The sequence below is a fragment of the Eumetopias jubatus genome, unplaced genomic scaffold (genome assembly GCF_037043125.1).
Source record: "Eumetopias jubatus isolate StellerSeaLion01/CBP00866 unplaced genomic scaffold, mEumJub1_p1.0 scaffold_8, whole genome shotgun sequence".
NCBI lineage: Eukaryota > Metazoa > Chordata > Mammalia > Carnivora > Otariidae > Eumetopias > Eumetopias jubatus.
This window is the reverse complement of record NW_028274814.1, coordinates 81,922,948-81,940,626: the sequence shown is the minus strand read 5'-3', so window position 1 is coordinate 81,940,626 and position 17,679 is coordinate 81,922,948. Positions and strand designations below refer to the sequence as shown.

At 44.5% G+C, this 17,679-nt stretch overlaps 1 protein-coding gene across 2 annotated transcripts in view; it reads right to left on the bottom strand.

Annotated features, from left to right (window-relative positions):
- The window catches only part of SP1 (Sp1 transcription factor), a 55,170-nt gene extending 39,849 nt beyond the window's left edge, over positions 1–15,321 (bottom strand). For both annotated transcript variants that reach the window (XM_028125714.2, XM_028125713.2), the window contains exons 1-3: positions 15,219–15,321; positions 14,018–14,172; positions 12,146–13,661 (exon numbers count right to left, since the gene is read on the bottom strand). In XM_028125714.2, the coding sequence (XP_027981515.1) occupies positions 12,146–13,661; positions 14,018–14,172; positions 15,219–15,225 (1,678 nt within the window). In that variant the 5' untranslated portion in view covers positions 15,226–15,321. The remainder of the gene's footprint in view (positions 1–12,145; positions 13,662–14,017; positions 14,173–15,218) is intronic.
- Between the last annotated feature and the right edge of the window lie 2,358 nt (positions 15,322–17,679).

The window sequence follows — 17,679 nt, the reverse complement described above, 5'->3', positions numbered from 1 at the left end:
TTTTAGAGAGAGAGACAGAGACAGAGAGCAAGAGAGAAAGCGCCATGTGTGAGAGCAGGGAGAGGGGGAGAGGGAGAGGGAAAGAGAAAGGGAGAGAATCTCAAGCCGACTCCCTGCTAAATATGGAGCCTGACTCAGGATTTGATCCAACAACCCTGAGATCATGACCTGAGCAGAAATTGAGTCGGATGCTTAACAGACTGAGCCACCCAGGTGCCCCTAGAATTTAAGTAAGCTCTACAGCCAACATGGGGTTTGAACTCACAACAGCAAGATCAAGAGTCACGTGCTCCACTGAATGACCCAGCCAGGAGTTCCTTTTGAAAATTTTTTTAATTGACATGAGATTCATGTAACATTCAATTAACTATTTTAAAGTGTACAATTCAGTGGCATTCAGTGCGTTCACAATGCTGTGCAACCACTACCTCTCTATACTTTCAAAACTTTCATCGCCCCAGAAAAACATCCATACCCATTAAATAACCATTCCCCATTCTCCCTTCACCCCATACCCTGACAACCACTGTCTCTATGGATTTTCCTGTTCTAGATAGGTCATATAAGTAGAATCATAAAATATGTGACCTTCTTCCTCTGGTTGATTTCCTTCATTTAACAGAATGTTTTCCAGGCTCACTCACATTGTAGCATGTATCAATACTTCATTCCTTTTCATGGTTAAATAATATTCTATCATATGGATATATCACATTTTGTTTATCTAATGGACATTTAGGTTATCAGCGTCTTTTGGCGATTATGCTGCTCTAAATGTTTCTGTGCAAGTTTCCATGTGGACATAAGTTCCCTTTTCTCTTAGAAATATACCTAGAAGGGCGCCTGGGTGGCTCAGTTGGTTAAGCGTCTGCCTTCGGCTCGGGAGAGTCCTGGGATCAAGTCCTGCATCAGGCTCCCTGCTCTTTGGGAGCCTGCTTCTCCCTCTGCTTCTCTCTCTGTCTCTCATGAATAAATAAGTGGAATCTTTAAAAATAAAATAAAATAAAATAAATAAAAAATAAAAAATAAATAAAAAGTAAAAACTATACCGTTTTGCACATTTAGTTTTAAGTAATTTTTCTCTCAAAATATGTAAATGCTAGGGATTTAATAATGAACAAAAATACGATTACCATTAAATAAATGAAAATATTTATGCAATTCTCTTCCCCCTTTTCCACACATCTGCTTTTAAAACTTGAGTCAAAATTATAAGTGAAAGTACAAATAGTTAATAAAATATTAAAGGACATGATATTAATTAAAAATAAATAACCTGAGGGGCACCTGGGTGGCTCAGTTGGTTAAGCGACTGCCTTCGGCTCAGGTCATGATCCTGGAGTCCCGGGATCGAGTCCCGCATCGGGCTCCCTGCTCGGCGGGGAGTCTGCTTCTCCCTCTGACCCTCTTCCCTCTCGTGCTCTCTATCTCCCATTCTCTCTCTCTCTCTCTCTCAAATAAATAAATAAATAAAATCTTTAAAAAAAAGCTATAAAAAATAAATAAATAAATAAATAAATAACCTGATAATGTATAACACAAGAGAAAACTAAAATCCAAAATAGTGTGGCCCTATTATTTCTTATATTTTCTGCAACTCTCAGTATTAGCTCAGTGTGAAAATTAGTGTGAAAACTTGTTCCCCTCTGAAGTGCACTAAATGTATATAACTACAGCATAACAGCAACTGGAGCTCCATGAAGGCAAGGACCATTATCTGTTTCAGAGAATTCTGAGAGCCTGGCACATTTGACACATAATAAGTGCTCAATAAGTTTTGCTAAATTTGCCTATGAATAAGGCATCAAAAATTGGAACCCATTTTCATTATTACACTTTTTCCCCCCACTGTTACACTTTTGTATCTAACTTTTTTATTTTTTTTAAGATTTTATTTATTTATTCATGAGAGACAGAGGGAGAGAGAGAGAGAGGGAGAGAGAGAGAAAGAGAAGCAGAGGGAGAAGCAGGCTCCCAAGGAGCAGGGAGCCCAATGCAGGACTCGATACCAGGACCCTGGGATCATGACCTAAGCCGAAGGCAGACACTTAACCACCTGAGCCACCCAGGCACCCTCTTTTTTTTTTTTTAAAGATTTTATTTATTTATTTGAGAGAGAGAAAATGAGAGAGATAGAGAGCACGAAAGGGAAGAGGGTCAGAGGGAGAAGCAGACTCCCTGCTGAGCAGGGAGCCCGATGTGGGACTCGATCCCGGGACTCCAGGATCATGACCTGAGCCGAAGGCAGTCGCTTAACCAACTGAGCCACCCAGGCGCCCGCTGTATCTAACTCTTAAGCCTGCTGGGGGCAATTATATTACTAAGTATACTGGTGTTCAGTAAATGCCTATGTGAGTTAACTGAACCATGAGTATTATTGGATTTCTTAATAGCATTTAGGGCTAAACAAGGAGTCCATTCAAAACATGATAATGCCAACAAGATATTCTGTTAAGAGAACACCAAACCAAACAAAGAAGTTCTTGATAATATGGAAAATTTCCAAATACAGTTTTCAGAATTAAGAGCTTTTTACCTTAAGACAGTCTGCATAAAATTACAGTTTTTCATGAGTGCAAGAAACTGCCAAAGAATTCTAAGCATAGTACGTTCAGATACCACCATTGACTGTAAGAAATATTATGTATATAAAAAAAGAAATATTATGCATTGTCTATGTTGGGCCTGGACAAAACTGGGCCCTATATAGTCTCTCAAAGGGTTGTTAAACTGTATCCCCAACAAGTATGTCAGGATAATATATTTTTTTCAAATCAGAAATGTGGTGGGTAGGGATGCCTGGGTGGTTCAGCCGGTTAAGCGTCTGCCTTCGGCCTGGGTCATGGTCCCAGAGTCCTGGGATCAAGCCCCAAGTCGGGCTCCCTGCGTAGCGGGGAGTCTGCTTCTCCCTCTCCCTCTGCTCCCCCATGTGCTCTTGTGCTCTCTCTCACTCTATCTCAAATAAACAAAATTAAAAAAAAAAAAGAAATGTGGTGGGTAGAGAAGGCAGGCACTGAAAGGGAATTTCCTGATAACAAAACAATAGATGAGAAACAATAAATAAAACTTTGTTATGAAAAGTCTGAAGCATATCAGGAAAAAAAAGTAAGAAAGGTACAGTCAGGGGCGCCTGGGTGGCTCAGATGGTTAAGCGTCTGCCTTCGGCTCAGGTCATGATCCCAGGGTCCTGGGATCGAGTCCCGCGTCGGGCTCCTTGGGAGCCTGCTTCTCCCTCTGCTTCTCTCTCTCTCTCTCCCTCTCTCTCTCTCCTCCTCTGTCTCTCATGAATAAATAAATAAAATCTTAAAAAAAAAAAAAGAAAGGTACAGTCAGGGAAAACACATCATCTTAACTGTAAAAAAAAAAGGGAGGGGGAAGGGTAATACCCTTCTACACATAAACCTCAATATGACACAGCTAACCTTCACTTTGTTTTTAAAGATTTTATTTATTTATTTGACAGAGAGAGACAGCAAGAGACAGAACACAAGCAGAGGGAGTGGGAGAGGGAGAAGCAGCCTTCCCGCTGAGCAGGGAGCTTGATGGGGGCCAGGACCCTGGGCTCATGATCTGAGCCACCCAGGTGCCTCGACCTTCACATTTTCAAAGTGACTATAAGTCTTTGATTTCTCTTGCCATCCTGCCCCTCCCTTCTTAATGTTTTGATCACATTTATATATTACAGATTAAATTAAATTCAAATTAACTAATCTGATTACAGCAAATTATGATTCATAACAAAGTTTATAAAGAAGTTGATTAACCATGCTTCTTTTTTCCTTTATCTGTCTTCGGCTACAAATGTTAGTAACACTTCAAAAAAACTGAACCTGGGTAAAAAAACAAATCCATTTTTCTACTTGGGAGAAGTCTTATAAAATGGGGAAAAAAGGAAAACAGGGGTGCCAGGCTGGCTCAGTCAGTAGAGAATGTGACTCTTGGCCTCAGGGTTATGAGTTCAAACCCCATGCTGGGTGTAGAGATTACTTAAAAATAAGTATTTTTTTTAAAAGATTTTATTCATTTATTTGACAGAGAGAGAGAGAGAGAGAGAGAGCAAGAGCAGGAACACAAGCAGGGGGAGTGGGAGAAGGCTTCCCGCCGAGCAGGGAGCCCGATGCGGGGCTCTATCCCAGGACCCTGGGATCTTGACCTGAGCCGAAGGCAGACGCTTAACGACTGAGCCACCCAGGCGCCCAAAATAAGTATTTTTTTCTTTAAAGTCATATAAGAGGGGCGCCTGGGTGGCTCAGTCGTTAAGCGTCTGCCTTCGGCTCAGGTCAAGATCCCAGGGTCCTGGGATAGAGCCCCGCATCGGGCTCCCTGCTCGGCGGGAAGCCTGCTTCTCCCTCTCCCACTCCCACTGCTTGTGTTCCCTCTCTCGCTGTGTCTCTCTCTTTCAAATAAATAAATTTTAAAAATCTTAAAAAATAAGTAAAATAAAAAAAAAACAAGTCATATAAGAAAATAGTGTAGTGTAGTGGAAAAGGATATTGATCTAAAGCCAAAAATTTACTCTATAAATTTTGTCAGGGACCTCTGGCAAGTCAGTGACTGTTTCTAGTCCTTAGGTTCTGTCAAAATGGGGGTATTGGAGAGGATAAGGGTTTCCAGCTCCAGCAATCTTCCGATTAGTTGCTATTACCATTGACAGTCTTATTTAATTGTACTATATTTGCAAAGAGTTGTAACTTTTAAATCATCAAAAAGGGTCAATTCAATGAAGAACATACTGAATAATTTGAAAAGATCCATCTCAATAGCATTTAAGCTTTTTTAGGTTATTTGCAGCAAGTTATTTGCTTTCCTATAAAAATAATTTTTTTAGGGGCACCTGGGTGGCTCAGTCATTAAGAATCTGCCTTCAGCTCAGGTCATGATCCCAGGGTTCTGGGATCAAGCCCCACCTCAGGGCTCCTTGCTCAGCGGGAAGCCTGCTTCTCCCTCTCTCACTGTGTGTCAATAAAATCCTTAAAAAATAATAATAGGGGCGCCTGGGTGGCTCAGTTCTTAAGCGTCTGCCTTCGGCTTGGGTCATGATCCTGGGGTCCTGGGATCAAGCCCTGCATCGGGCTTCCTGCTTGGCAGGAAGCCTGTTTCTCCCCCCCACGCCCCCCCCCCGCCACCGCTTGTATTCCCTCTCACTGTGTCTCTCTGTCAAATAAATAAATAAAATCTTTAAAAAAAAAATAAATAGGGCGCCTGGGTGGCTCAGACGGTTAAGCGTCTGCCTTCAGCTCAGGTCATGATCCTGGAGTCCTGGGATTGAGTCCCGCATCGGGCTCCCTGCTCCTTGGGAGTCTGCTTCTCCCTCTGCCTCTCTCTCTCTCATGAATAAATAAATAAAATATTTTAAAAAATTTAAAAAAAACCTAAAAAATAGGGGCACCTGGGTGGCTCAGTCGTTAAGCATCTGCCTTCAGCTCAGGTCAGGATTCTGGGATCGAGCCCCACATCGGACTCCCTGCTCCGCAGAAAGCCTGCTTCTCCCTCTCCCACTCCCCCTGCTTGTGTTCCCTCTCTCTCTGTGTCTCTCTCCGTCAAATAAATAAAATCCTTAAAATAATAATAATAATAATAATAATAATTTTTGGGTGCCTGGGTGGCTCAGTTCTTAAGCGTCTGCCTTCGGCTTGGGTCATGATCCTGGGGTCCTGGGATCAAGCCCTGCATTGGGCTTCCTGCTCGGTGGGAAGCCTGCTTCTCCCCCCCGCCCCCGCCACCGTTTGTGTTCCCTCTCACTGTGTCTGTCAAATAAATAAATAAAATCTTTAAAAAAAAATAAATAGGACGCCTGGGTGGCTCAGACGGTTAAGCGTCTGCCTTCGGCTCAGGTCATGATCCCAGGGTCCTGGGATGGAGCCCCACATCGGGCTTCCTGCTCAGCCAGGAGCCTGCTTCTCCCTCTCCCCTCTCCCGTTGTTTGTGTTCCCTCTCTAGCTGTCTCTCTCTGTGTGTCAAATAAATAAATAAAATCTTTAAAAATAATAATAATTTTTTTAAGTTTTCAGAGATGTATAAATTTTTAACTTAGTTCTCTCATCTCTTAATAGTAAAGTCTTTGTCTTGACGTAGATATATCTTAACTCCTTCAAAATTAAGTTATTATTTATTTTGTACATAGATACAGAGTTAGAAAGATTCATAGTGAATTAGATAAGCACATCCAAACTTGTCAAACAAGTAATACTGCCCACTTTCCATAAGCCACTCAGAGTTTAAAAAACACTGGAGCAAAGTGCAAATTCAAATTACAACCCATATTTGCAACCAACTCTGGAAAAAAAAAAGCTTTCTACGGAAACTTTTTCAGGGTCTTCTAAGAAAAAACAATTCTTAAAACCTAGCATAGTATCAACAATATAGTCTTGGGCGCCTGGGTGGCTCAGACGGTTAAGTGTCTGCCTTCAGCTCAGGTCATGATCCCAGGGTCCTGGGATCGAGTCCCGCATCGGGCTCCCTGCTCTTTGGGAGCCTGCTTCTCCCTCTGCCTCTCTCTCTGTCTCTCATGAATAAATAAAATCTTTAAAAAAAAAAAAACAATATAGTCATAATGTGGGCATATACACCTTAAAACAACACTTCAGCACACGAGTACCTAAATAATAATGCTCAATGTTAGAGAAAGGGATAGCACTATTGTGACACACCCGTAAGAAATATGAAAAACAGCAAAGTAGAAAATTTCAACTATCTATTAAAGTTTATAGACATCCAACAAGTAACTTACAAAGCATCATGTAATAAAGCTTTTCTACAGATGTTCATCTTATATCCCAAAACATTTTCAAGGAGGGAAAAAAAAAACAATTAGAAGCAAGGAATGAGCAGAACTAAATTACTAGTGGCAACATTTATATGCTACTTTACAAAGTGGAACAGTTAAAAGAAAAGGAAGATATAAGAACAAAACAGATACTAAACTTTCCTGAAACACTAGGCACCCTTGTGCCCGTTATTTAATTAAGAACTAAAATGGCCACATTACACAATGCAACGTGATTTAACAATGACGTCATTTACAGAAAGCCACTGGAATGAATAAATAGGAGCAACTGAAAAGGTCCGAGGACTGTCTTCTCAGTCACTTCAAATCAATGAATCCACCTTGGTTTTAAAGGAGACTTTTTCTACTTAAAGTGAAATCAGTTAAAAGCACTAATATCACCTTCAGAAACAAATATTAGATTAAAAAGGCAAATGATGCAGAAACATTTGACATTGTATCTGATAAAGTATATTATTTTAAAAGAGAAAATTCTCTCAAATGATCTTTTGCAAAAGAATAATTCTGAACACATTTAAATCATCTAAACCTACTTGTCATTAGTGTTCAAATACCCTAGTCTAAAATACAACTTTTTAATAAATTAGGTCTCAGCAATCTGACCCCAAGTTTAGCGACACTGTTGGCAAACTAACTCTGGTATCACATTCGACTTAACTTCTAAGAGAAGACATTTTCCTGACCTCGATAAAACCAAGCAGATGTGAATTTTTTATTTTTAGTGCCTGAAATTTGCTTCTTGAGTGAATTATAGCCATCAAGGAAATATGTTCTATTCTCCTGCCAAAGACTAGCCCTGAACTCTTTATTAGGCAGAACTCCCACGAAGTCATACAAACTTGTCTTTCAAAGCTGGCCCCCTGTCAACCTGGTGGAAGAGTTTTCAGGACACAGCAGTGTCTGAGAAAAAACCTGAAGCTTTAAACTGGAAAAAAACAAGATCTGTGAGAGTCTAACTACAAAATGAGAGGAAAGGGTGCTGATAACTGGGAAACAGTGTTGATTTAAAAACAAAAAACAAAACAAGACAAAAAAAGCTGATAAAAAAACAAAAAACAAACCTCAGAGCCCATAGATCATTTCACTGTCTGGAAACTAAACTCAGTTTACTGGGTGGTCCCTTCCTCACTACCACCCACCAGGGGCCGAGCCATAAAAAACACAGGATACTAAGATGGCTGGCTTACTTTGGTTCTAAGTTTGTGCCTTTGCCTGTGTATTCAGCAAACAGAAATAAACCCTGAAAGTCAACAGGAGAGCTTAAACAATTTCTAAAAGATGGTTTTTAAAAATAATAAATATAAACAGACTAAGTGAACACCATGGAAGTTGCAGTCTTCCACAACCATGTAATAGTCTCACTTTGTAGAGTGCTATGTATCTATCCACTTATCTACAGATTTCATATCCAAGGCTCTTTCTACAATATTATACTGCCAAGAGATTGAGTGTTTCCAGTAAAATTACTATATACCAGAAAAGGGGGTAAAATGAGACATTTTTTAGCAGCCAGGCAACAGATGAACAGCACTAAAGCTTCTAAGAAATGATTTTATTATCTTTCATTAAGGATAAAGTTGACCAATTGAAGGGGGAAAAATGTTGCACAAGTATAACCAACCAGAAAGGAGGAAACTTTTCTCTTCGGAAACCACTATTAATGAGGCAACCAATCTCAACTCACAAAATGGCCTTTCAGAAACTCATTCTCTCATTAGTGAATGTCAAGCTGCTGCTACTTCATAGAAAGGCATGCAATTTCTTGAGCTCTGAGACCATCCATAATAGCTAGGTAGCCCTATCCTATGACATATTAAATGGCAGACTTCCCCAGAGCATGAGTTAGCAATGAGAGTGCCTAATAACTGTTCTCTAAAGCCTAAGTTCTAAACCTTTTTAGAAATTTGCAAGGATCCAAATTATTACTAAATGGAACAATCCCACAGCTTTGCTTTCCTTTGAGGAAGAGCAAACTGCTGGATACAACCTAAGAGCAAAGAGCAAATAAACATGCTAGTGTAGCAAGTGTCTAATTTTCCAGGCTGCTGTTTAGTTTTCATTAACTTTTCCCACTTCTACCGCCGTGTAAGTTTTAGCCTATGAAACACTTGCCACATCTAGAGCAGTAAACTTCAAAGAAGCAAAGATATCTTTTCTAAAACATTTTTAACAATCTAAAGGATTTCTCACATCCTAAGTTAAAACTAATAGGTAATGCCTTACACTAGGAGAACTAATTACAAGCCCTAGCTCTGACTTGTACGTAGTCTCACCACTTACTCAACTGCTTCTCTGTAACTCAATGTCCTCACCTAGAAAATAAGGCAGTTGTACTAGATGAATTCTTAGGTCCCTTCCAGCTCTTTCTATTCCAAGATCTCCCGATTCATTAAGAAAACTGTTGTCTTGTTAAGGCTCAAAATGTAGTCATTTTAAACACACCTCAAAAATGTAAAAAGTGGGCGCCTGGGCGGCTCAGTCAGTTAAGCATCTGCCTTCAGCTCAGGTCATGATCCCAGGGTGCTAAGATGGAGTGCCGCATCAGGCTCCCTGTTCGGTGGGGAGTCCGCTTCTCCCTCTACCCCCCACCCCCGCTCATGACCTCTCTTTCTCTCTCTCAACCTCTCTCTTTTTCTAATGAATAAAATCTTAACAACAACAACAAAAAAATGTGGGGCGCCTGGGTGGCTCAGTCATTAAACGTCCGCCTTTGGCTCAGGTCACGATCCCAGGGTCCTGGGATCGAGCCCCGCATCGGGCTCCCCGCTCTGCGGGAAGCCTGCTTCCCCCTCTCCCCCTCCCCCTGCTTGTGTTCCCTCTCTTGCTGTGTCTCTGTCAAATGAATAAATAAAATCTTTAAAAAAAAAAAAAGTAAGAAAGTTAAGGAACCTGAGCAGACCTCACGCCCACCATTTTCCAAAACTGCAGGAGGCAGGAAATATGGTCATCTATTTGTTATCCTTTTTTTTTTAAGATTTTATTTATTTGACAGAGAGAGACACAGCGAGAGAGGGAACACAAGCAGAGGGGGTGGGAGAAGGAGAAGCAGGCTTCTCGCGGAGCAGGGAGCCCGATGCGGGGCTCGATCCCAGGACCCCGGGATCATGACCTGAGCCGAAGGCAGACGCTTAACAACTGAGCCACCCAGGCGCCCCTGTTATCCTCTTTTATGTAAGAACCAGTCTAAATGAAATGAGAACTCTACAATAAAAGTAAACAATTCATAAACTCACATATATTCCAATAAAAGTAAGTTCGGTGATATTAAACTATTTCCCATCATAATTTTTATATATCATGCCAGAATATCAAAAATCTATAGTAACCTGGGTGGCGCAGTGGGTTAAAATGTCCAATTCTTGGGGCGCCTGCGAGTCTCAAACGGTTAAGTGTCTGCCTTCAGCTCAGGTCATGATCCCAGAGACCTGGGATCGAGCCCCGCATCGGGCTCCCTGCTCAGCAGGAAGCCTGCTTCTCCCTCTCCCTCTGCTGCTGCTTCCCCTGCTTGTACATTCTCTCTGTCAGAAATAAAATCTTGGGCGCCTGGGTGGCTCAGTAAACGACTGCCTTCGGCTCAGGTCATGATCCTGGAGTCCTGGGATCGAGTCCCGCATCAGGCTCCCTGCTCGGCAGGGAGTCTGCTTCTCCCTCTGACCCTCCCCCCTCTCATGTGCGTTCTCTCTCTCTCAAATAAATAAATAAAATCTTTAAAAAATAAAATAAAATAAAATCTTAAAAAAAAAGGTCCAATCTTGATTTTGGCTCAGGTCTGATCTCAGGGTCATGAGACTGAGCCCAGCGTTGGACTCTACACTAAGCGTGGAGTTGGCTTGGGTTTCCCTCTCCTTCTGCCCCTCCCCCCTCAAATAAATAAATCTTGAAAAAAATCTTGTGCTCTTTTTTTTTAAAGGTTTAAGTTTTGTTTTTGTTTTTTTTTATTATTCATGACAGACAGAGAGAGACAGAGAGGCAGAGGGAGAAGCAGGCTCCCAAGGAGCTGGGAGCCCGATGTGGGACCCGATCCCAGGACTCTGGGATCATGACCTGAGCTGAAGGCAGACGCTTAACCATCTGAGCCACCCAGGCGCCCAATCCTGTGCTCTTTATTAAAGATTAGCTCCATCACCACAGAATTTAAAATAAATTCTAAATAGACTTTCACTTTTTTAAATGGACATATCTCAAATTAACAACAGTGAAACACTATTCAAAATGAATAGTTGAATACTGTGGTCAACTGATTCAACATACATTCCAATACATACCTCTTCCCTGAGGACTCTTTCCCTTCAATGCTCTCCTTATTCCTAATTCCTCTCAACTCCACCTCCCCACTCCATTTCAGGCCTTACTCCCTTTCTCTCCCCTCTCTTCTTAACCATACGCTACTTTAAAAGCAGTCTAGGAAGTGGTTCTCCTAGCTAGAAGTACCAGAATCACCTAGGAAGCTTACTGAAAATATACATTAGTGTAAGGGGACGCAGACAGATTCCACTTTTAAGATAACTAGAAGTTTTTAAGATTTTATTTATTTATTTGACAGAGAGAGACAAAGCGAGAGAGGGAACACAAGCAGGGGGAGTGGGAAAGGGAGAAGCAGGCTTCTCGCTGAGCAGGGAGCCCGATGCAGGGCTCGATCCCAGAACCATGGGATCATGACCTAAGCCAAAGGCAGACGCTTAACGACTGAGCCACCCAGGCGCCCCAATAACTAGAACTTTACAAAAATTAAAACTTAACTAACCAGCTTGCTCAGAGAGTAGGATATTCTAGCTAACTAGAGATTAACTATGTAACTTTTTTCGTTGAAAATCCTTCTGGAACCCACTATATCACCTTTCCCTCACTTAAGAGTTACAGTTCATAAGAAATACCTGATTATTTAATAACTGTCCTACAAAAAGGTCAACTTTATAATCAATTCTCATCCTATGAAGCGGTGGGCCCGTAGGCCAAATAAAGGTCTTGCGGTAAGAATGGTTTTACACATTTTTAAAGGGTTGTAAAAAGACAAACAAAAAAGAATACTATGTGGCCCACAAGGCCTAAAATATTTACTATCTGGGCCTTTATAGAAGAAGTTTGCTGACCCTTGCTCTGTAGCACCAAAAGCACTGAAGTACAGTGACCCCAGGGACATTGCCCAGAAATGCTCCTTTCTCATAAGATTAACTGAAAAAAAAGTTTCCGTTAAGTCGGTTCCAAATGACTTAAATAGAATCGTTGCTATTTCTCTAATCGACCTGCCCTCTAGAAACTATTACCCACAAAAATCTCTGTTTCCTTCCTTAGACTCAACAGTTTCAGTTAAGATGCCAGTAAGCTCTGGAAATTAATGTAAAAGATTGGAAGCCTTACCTGGGGCGTTGGCTATAGCCAAGGGCAGGCTTGGAAGCTGGTGCACCTGGATTCCTGAAGCACCCAATGCACTGAGGTTAATGGTCTGGAGGCCAGGCATGGAGGAGAGCTGAGCAGCATTCACAGTGACTGTGCCAGTAGGGATGGAAGCAGCTGAGGCAATGGGCGTAAGGGTGGTATTGCTGCTGCTGGTCTGCCCCAAGGAAACACCCTGCATTGGGGCCAAGGTGATTGTCTGAGCCTGTGGGTTCTGAACTTGGAGATTCTGCAGCTGAAGAGTCTGCCAACTGACCTGTCCATTGGGCCCCACTGTTGGTGTCCGGATGATGATGGGGCCAGAGTTTGGAACAGCCTGAAGCTGGAGATTCTGGAGGGTTTCCTGGGAGATAGCTTGGGTTGTAAAGGTCTGCCCTGACAATGGTGCCGCTTGAAGGGCCTGGAGAGCCTGTCCCCCTTGAACTAGCTGAGGCTGGATAAGAATTTGTTGCTGTTGCTGCGTCTGCTGATTTTGCTCTCCCTCTTTTTGCTGACTTGCTTGCAGAGAGCCTCCAGATGTCTGGTTCTGCTGGATGTTTAGAGCATCAGACCCCTGTAGCCCACTGACCCTCTGGGGTGTCTGCCCTTGAGAGTTGGTCCCTGCTGATCCGCTGGTGGTAAAGTTCATAATTCCCATGTTGCTGGTGGTTGTGGTTGTTGAGTAGCTATTGGCATTGGTGAAAAAGGAGCTGGAACTGGCTTGTGATGATACCAAACTGGCAGAACTGATGGCAGTCCCTGAGGTGGAGGGCTGTGAGCCACTCTCCTGGGACCCAGAGCTGCTGATAGTGACTGCCTGAGAGCTAGGAGTCAAGGTAGCTGCAGAAACGCTGTTGACAGGTAGCAAGGTGATATTCCCATTCAGGGCCACTGGTACATTGGTCACATACTGCGTCTGTCCTGAGAGTACATTATTAGTCAGGCCCTGGAGGGGAACAGCCTGCTGGAGTAGGTTTGGCATAGCAGCAATGATGTTGCCTCCACTTCCTCGATTTGTGATGATCTGTTGGTTTGCACCTGGTATGATCTGTATCTGACCAGAACCATCCTGCTGCACTTGGGCCCCAGTGGCTGCGAACTGCAGCTGCTGCCCATCAACGGTCTGGAACTGTGGGATTACTTGATACTGAATATTAGGCATCACTCCAGGTAATCCTGTCAGGACTTGCTGGTTCTGTAAATTGGAGGTGGCAGCCACAACATACTGCCCACCAGAGACCGTGCGGTTCTTGGAAGACTCACTGCCATTGCTGCCATTGGTACTGCTGCCACTCTGTTCCTTTGAGGTAGGGGTAGCCCCAGAGGAGGAAGAGATGATCTGCCAGCCATTGGCACCCTGTGAGAGCTGTGTGGCTGCGAGGTCAAGCTCACCTGTGCCCCCTGACTGGCTTGGGCCCTGGGAGTTGTTGCTGTTTTCATTGGGTGACTCAATTCTGCTGCAAGTTGCTGCCAGCAGAGCCAGAGGGGATGGCTGGGATTCCTGGCGAGAAAATAAGGGAGAGGATAAGAGTTTAGTGACACCCAGCTGCCAGCCCAGGGGGCGGTATAAAACAAGTAAACAGCAAAACAATGCAGACAAAGAGGGAGAGAAAGAAAGGAAAGAAAACTAAGAAAGGAAAGGAAAAAAGGAAGGAAGACAGAAAGAAAGAGCTGACCTATCTACACTGCTGAAATCTTCATCTTGGGGATCTCCCAATCATTTGTCTCACTATGCTAACTTCCCTAGCTACAAAATGGTTTAGCCCCTTCCTAAAAATGTTTCTGTGAAAAGACAATCATCTAAGAATAGCCACATCCTCTTAACATCTCCCCCACTCTGTCCTGATCATCACTTACCTGCCCTCCTCCTCCTCCACTGCTGCTACTGCCTGTGCTGCTGCTTCGAGCCTGGGAAAAGGCACCACCACCATTACCACTGCCCCCATTATTGCCACCAACTCCTTTTTCAATCTTCACCACAGCTGTCATTTCATCCATGGAGTGATCTTGGTCTAAAAAGAATTAAAAGATAAACAACTTAAAGTTGGGGGAAGGAAAAGGGTAAGGTGACAAGGAGTGAAGGACACTATGATGAAAAAGAAATAATTAACAGTAAGATGAAAGGCACTAGTATAAAAAAAAAAGTGGAGTGGAGAAAGGGCAGTTGTAGGACATACAGAACACAGTAGCGCTAAAACTGGGCCTCAATTCTCCCTTGCACAAAATTAAACCCAGAAAACATTAAAAATGTACTTTTCACATAGGAAATGTGAGGGGCGGTGGACATGTTCAAAGAGTTTCAAAATACAACAAAGTATCCTGGGGGAAAAAAGGATAGGTAAGGCAAAAAACAACATGTGGGTGGATGGAAAGCTTGCTAAAATTAGGGTCAAAGGATATGGAGAAACAGAAAAATTCAAGGGTAAAAAGGACCAAAAGGAGAAGAGGGATAAAGGGAAAAGAACAAATAAAAAGTGTGAGTGGGGAAACATTTGTGAATACTGCTAAGGGGCTAAAGGGGTCCAGGGGTTAGGAATCTGGAGGTTTCGGGGCGGACAGAGGGCGGGCCCTAAAGAGAAAGGGCGGTTTCGGGGTGAGGGGCGTGGAAAGGGCGGGACGGTGGGGGGGAGGGGAAACCTACGGGGGGGAGGGGAGGGCCTTGGGGCAGGCGGCGACCAGAGGGCGGACCAGGGAGGCGGTTGGCCCGGGCGGGGCCTGCACTGCTCGGGCCGCCCCCGCGGCTCCAGCCCCCGGCGGGAGGAGCCTCAGGCGGGCGGCCGAATAGTGGGGGGTAAGGCCCGTCCCCCGTGGCCGGGGCGGGCAGGGGGCGGGCGAGGCCACGCTGCCCCCTCCCCCGGGGCGGGCGGCCCATCCCCCTCTTTCTCGCAGGCCCCGCCACTGCCCCTTCTCCCTCCCTTCCCTCCGCCCCGGGCGGGACCAAGGCCGCCGCCGCCGCCTCCCGCCCGCCCCCCCTCACGGCGGGGACCGCCCGGTCGGCCCTTGCGCGCGCCCCCTCATTCCCCTCCCACCCCTAAGCTTGGAGTGGACTCATCCTTACCGCTCATGGTGGCAGCTGAGGGACGAGCTCAAGGGGGTCCTGTCCGGGGGGGTTGGGGGGGGCCGGGAAAAACGCGGACGCTGACGAGGCAAGCGAACCCGGACCGGACAGGGAGGGGGGGGGTAAGGAGGAGGGAGCAGCGCGCCACAAGCCCGGCCTAGGCTCCGCCCCTTCGCTGCTGCCCCGCCCAATGAGGGAGGGAGAAGGGAGGGACTTGTAGAAGAAGGACGGGTAGGTTATCCAATGACAAGACTCGCTTGCTTTCTAAGGCGTGTAAGACAAAGTTGCGTGCCTGGTGTCCGCCCAAGGAGGCCGCCCTCTCAGTTTTAAAAGCCAATGAAAGACGCAGGAAGTGAGGATGGGCGGGAGCTAGTGATGATAGGCTTGGAAAGAAACCAGTTAACCGCCAGGCGGGCTCCCTGAACGGTAGGGATAGGAAGAACTTTGATTGGAATGACAGAACAACGACCAACCAGAACCCTGGACATGCCTGGGCACAGTCCCTGGTGGGAGGTGGTAAGAAGTAGGCAGAAATGGGATAGGATGAAGCTGATCAAAACCAATCAGAAATCAGGCGGGCAGCCAAGAAAGTTATGATTGGATTAACACTGAAAAAAGACACGATAGGACGCAAATTGACGTGAAGGAAAAGCCAATTAAATGCCGAATGGACTCTGAGGGCGGGATTTTGGAGTGGGCAGAGGAGAATTGGCGTCTCCCTCAGTCACTCAGTCCAATGAGGCGGCGAAGGAAGCCAGGCACCGCCTCCAACTTGGCCAATGGGCGCTACCAGAGCCTCTGGTCCTGTGGGGAGGGAGCAGGGCTGTGCCAAGAGGAGTCCGTCGCCATTTTGGCCCTCCTCAGGGGACGTCTTTACAGTGATTAGGTGGCACGCTTCAGTGGAGCCCTGCTGCTCAACAAGTGTCAGAGCCAAGACAGTTGCTGCGCAGTTTCACCTCGCCACCAGGGCTCGTTTGAGCCTTCACTTACCCGTTCTTAAAAGTACCTCTTAAGTCTCACCCTTCCCGGGGTTGGGCGGGCAGGCGGGCGGATGCCTCTGAATGTGGGTGTAAGGCCTGTGGGTGCGTGCACGACGAAATCTGGCGACATGCTCACACAGTTAATACCGAGCTGACAATTCGCAATGGCTGTGTGAGACCAGCAAACGCCATTTTATTAACTTCTCCCAGATAAAAGTGCTAACTACTTAATTTTTGTGGGGTTAACTTTTCAAGAGTTGGTCTTTGAGGCTAAAATACATTGGAGAACCTCCCGGGGTCAATGTCTTATAAGCCACTTCCTGTTTCTCCCCTTTATTGTAAATACCGTCTAAGCATAAAGTAGGATGGCAAGATCAAGAAGAGTTCCTGCATTTGTAACTACAAACTTAAAAGGACGTTTTTCCCGAGGCACTTGAATTTCTGGCCTCCCATTCCACCTCTCCTTTTTCCTGATTTTGGTGGGGGCAGCTTCGGTGACTTGTCAATGACATGGAGGTCACTCATTCTCTGTAGCCCCTTGTATCTTACATGTTGTCACTAAATTATTTACAATTCAGCACTTAGTGATGTGTTGTTGTTTTAAAGTCTGGATCCCCCTGGGGCGCCTGGGTGGCTCAGTGGGTTAAGCAACTGCCTTCGGCTCAGGTCATGATCTCAGGGCTCTGGGATCGAGTCCCTCGCCGTTTCTCCCTCTCCCCCTGCTCTTCTCTCTCTCTCTGTCAAATAAATAAATAAAATCTTAAAAAAATAATAAAGCCTGGATCCCCCTAAAATAGGCCTCTGCCCCTTTGCGGAGGCCCTGAAGAAAGTGAAGTGATTGTTAAATGCCTACTGTGTTAAGTGCCTACCTAGGTCAGTTAGACGTTCTGCCTCTTTTGTGTCATGCTCATAAGGAAAATACTAGTACTAGAGAAGTTACGTATTTTATAAGAAATTTAGGTTGGGAAATAACTGGCCCAAACTCACAAAGCTAATAAGTTGTAGTGCCAGATTCCAGTCCAGAACAGTCCCACAAAAAGTCTTCCATAGATTCTTAAATGAATAAAGCATGCCTGGTATAACCATTTATAAAAATGGGCTTGATAAAATTATATGTATAAAATTTTTTTAATGTTTTTGTATTGTTCCCTTCTAGCTCCTGAAAAAAAAAAATCTCTAACTTCTAGGACAGCTCACATGGCATCATACTCTTGTATACCTTTATATAAAACATCACATTACGTTACAAATTACATTACAATAGCATCTCTCCCTAGATCAAAGTTTCTCAAAATACAATGTCAGACAGTCTCTAGCCAAACCCTTGGCTGCTTTGTTTAAAAAAGCAGATTCCGGGGCGCCTGGGTGGCTCAGTCAGTTTAGTGGCTGCCTTCAGCTCGAGTCATGATCCCAGGGTTGTGGGATCCAGCGCCGCATCAGGCTCCCCTCTTCCCACTCATGTGCGCTTTCTCGCTCTCGCT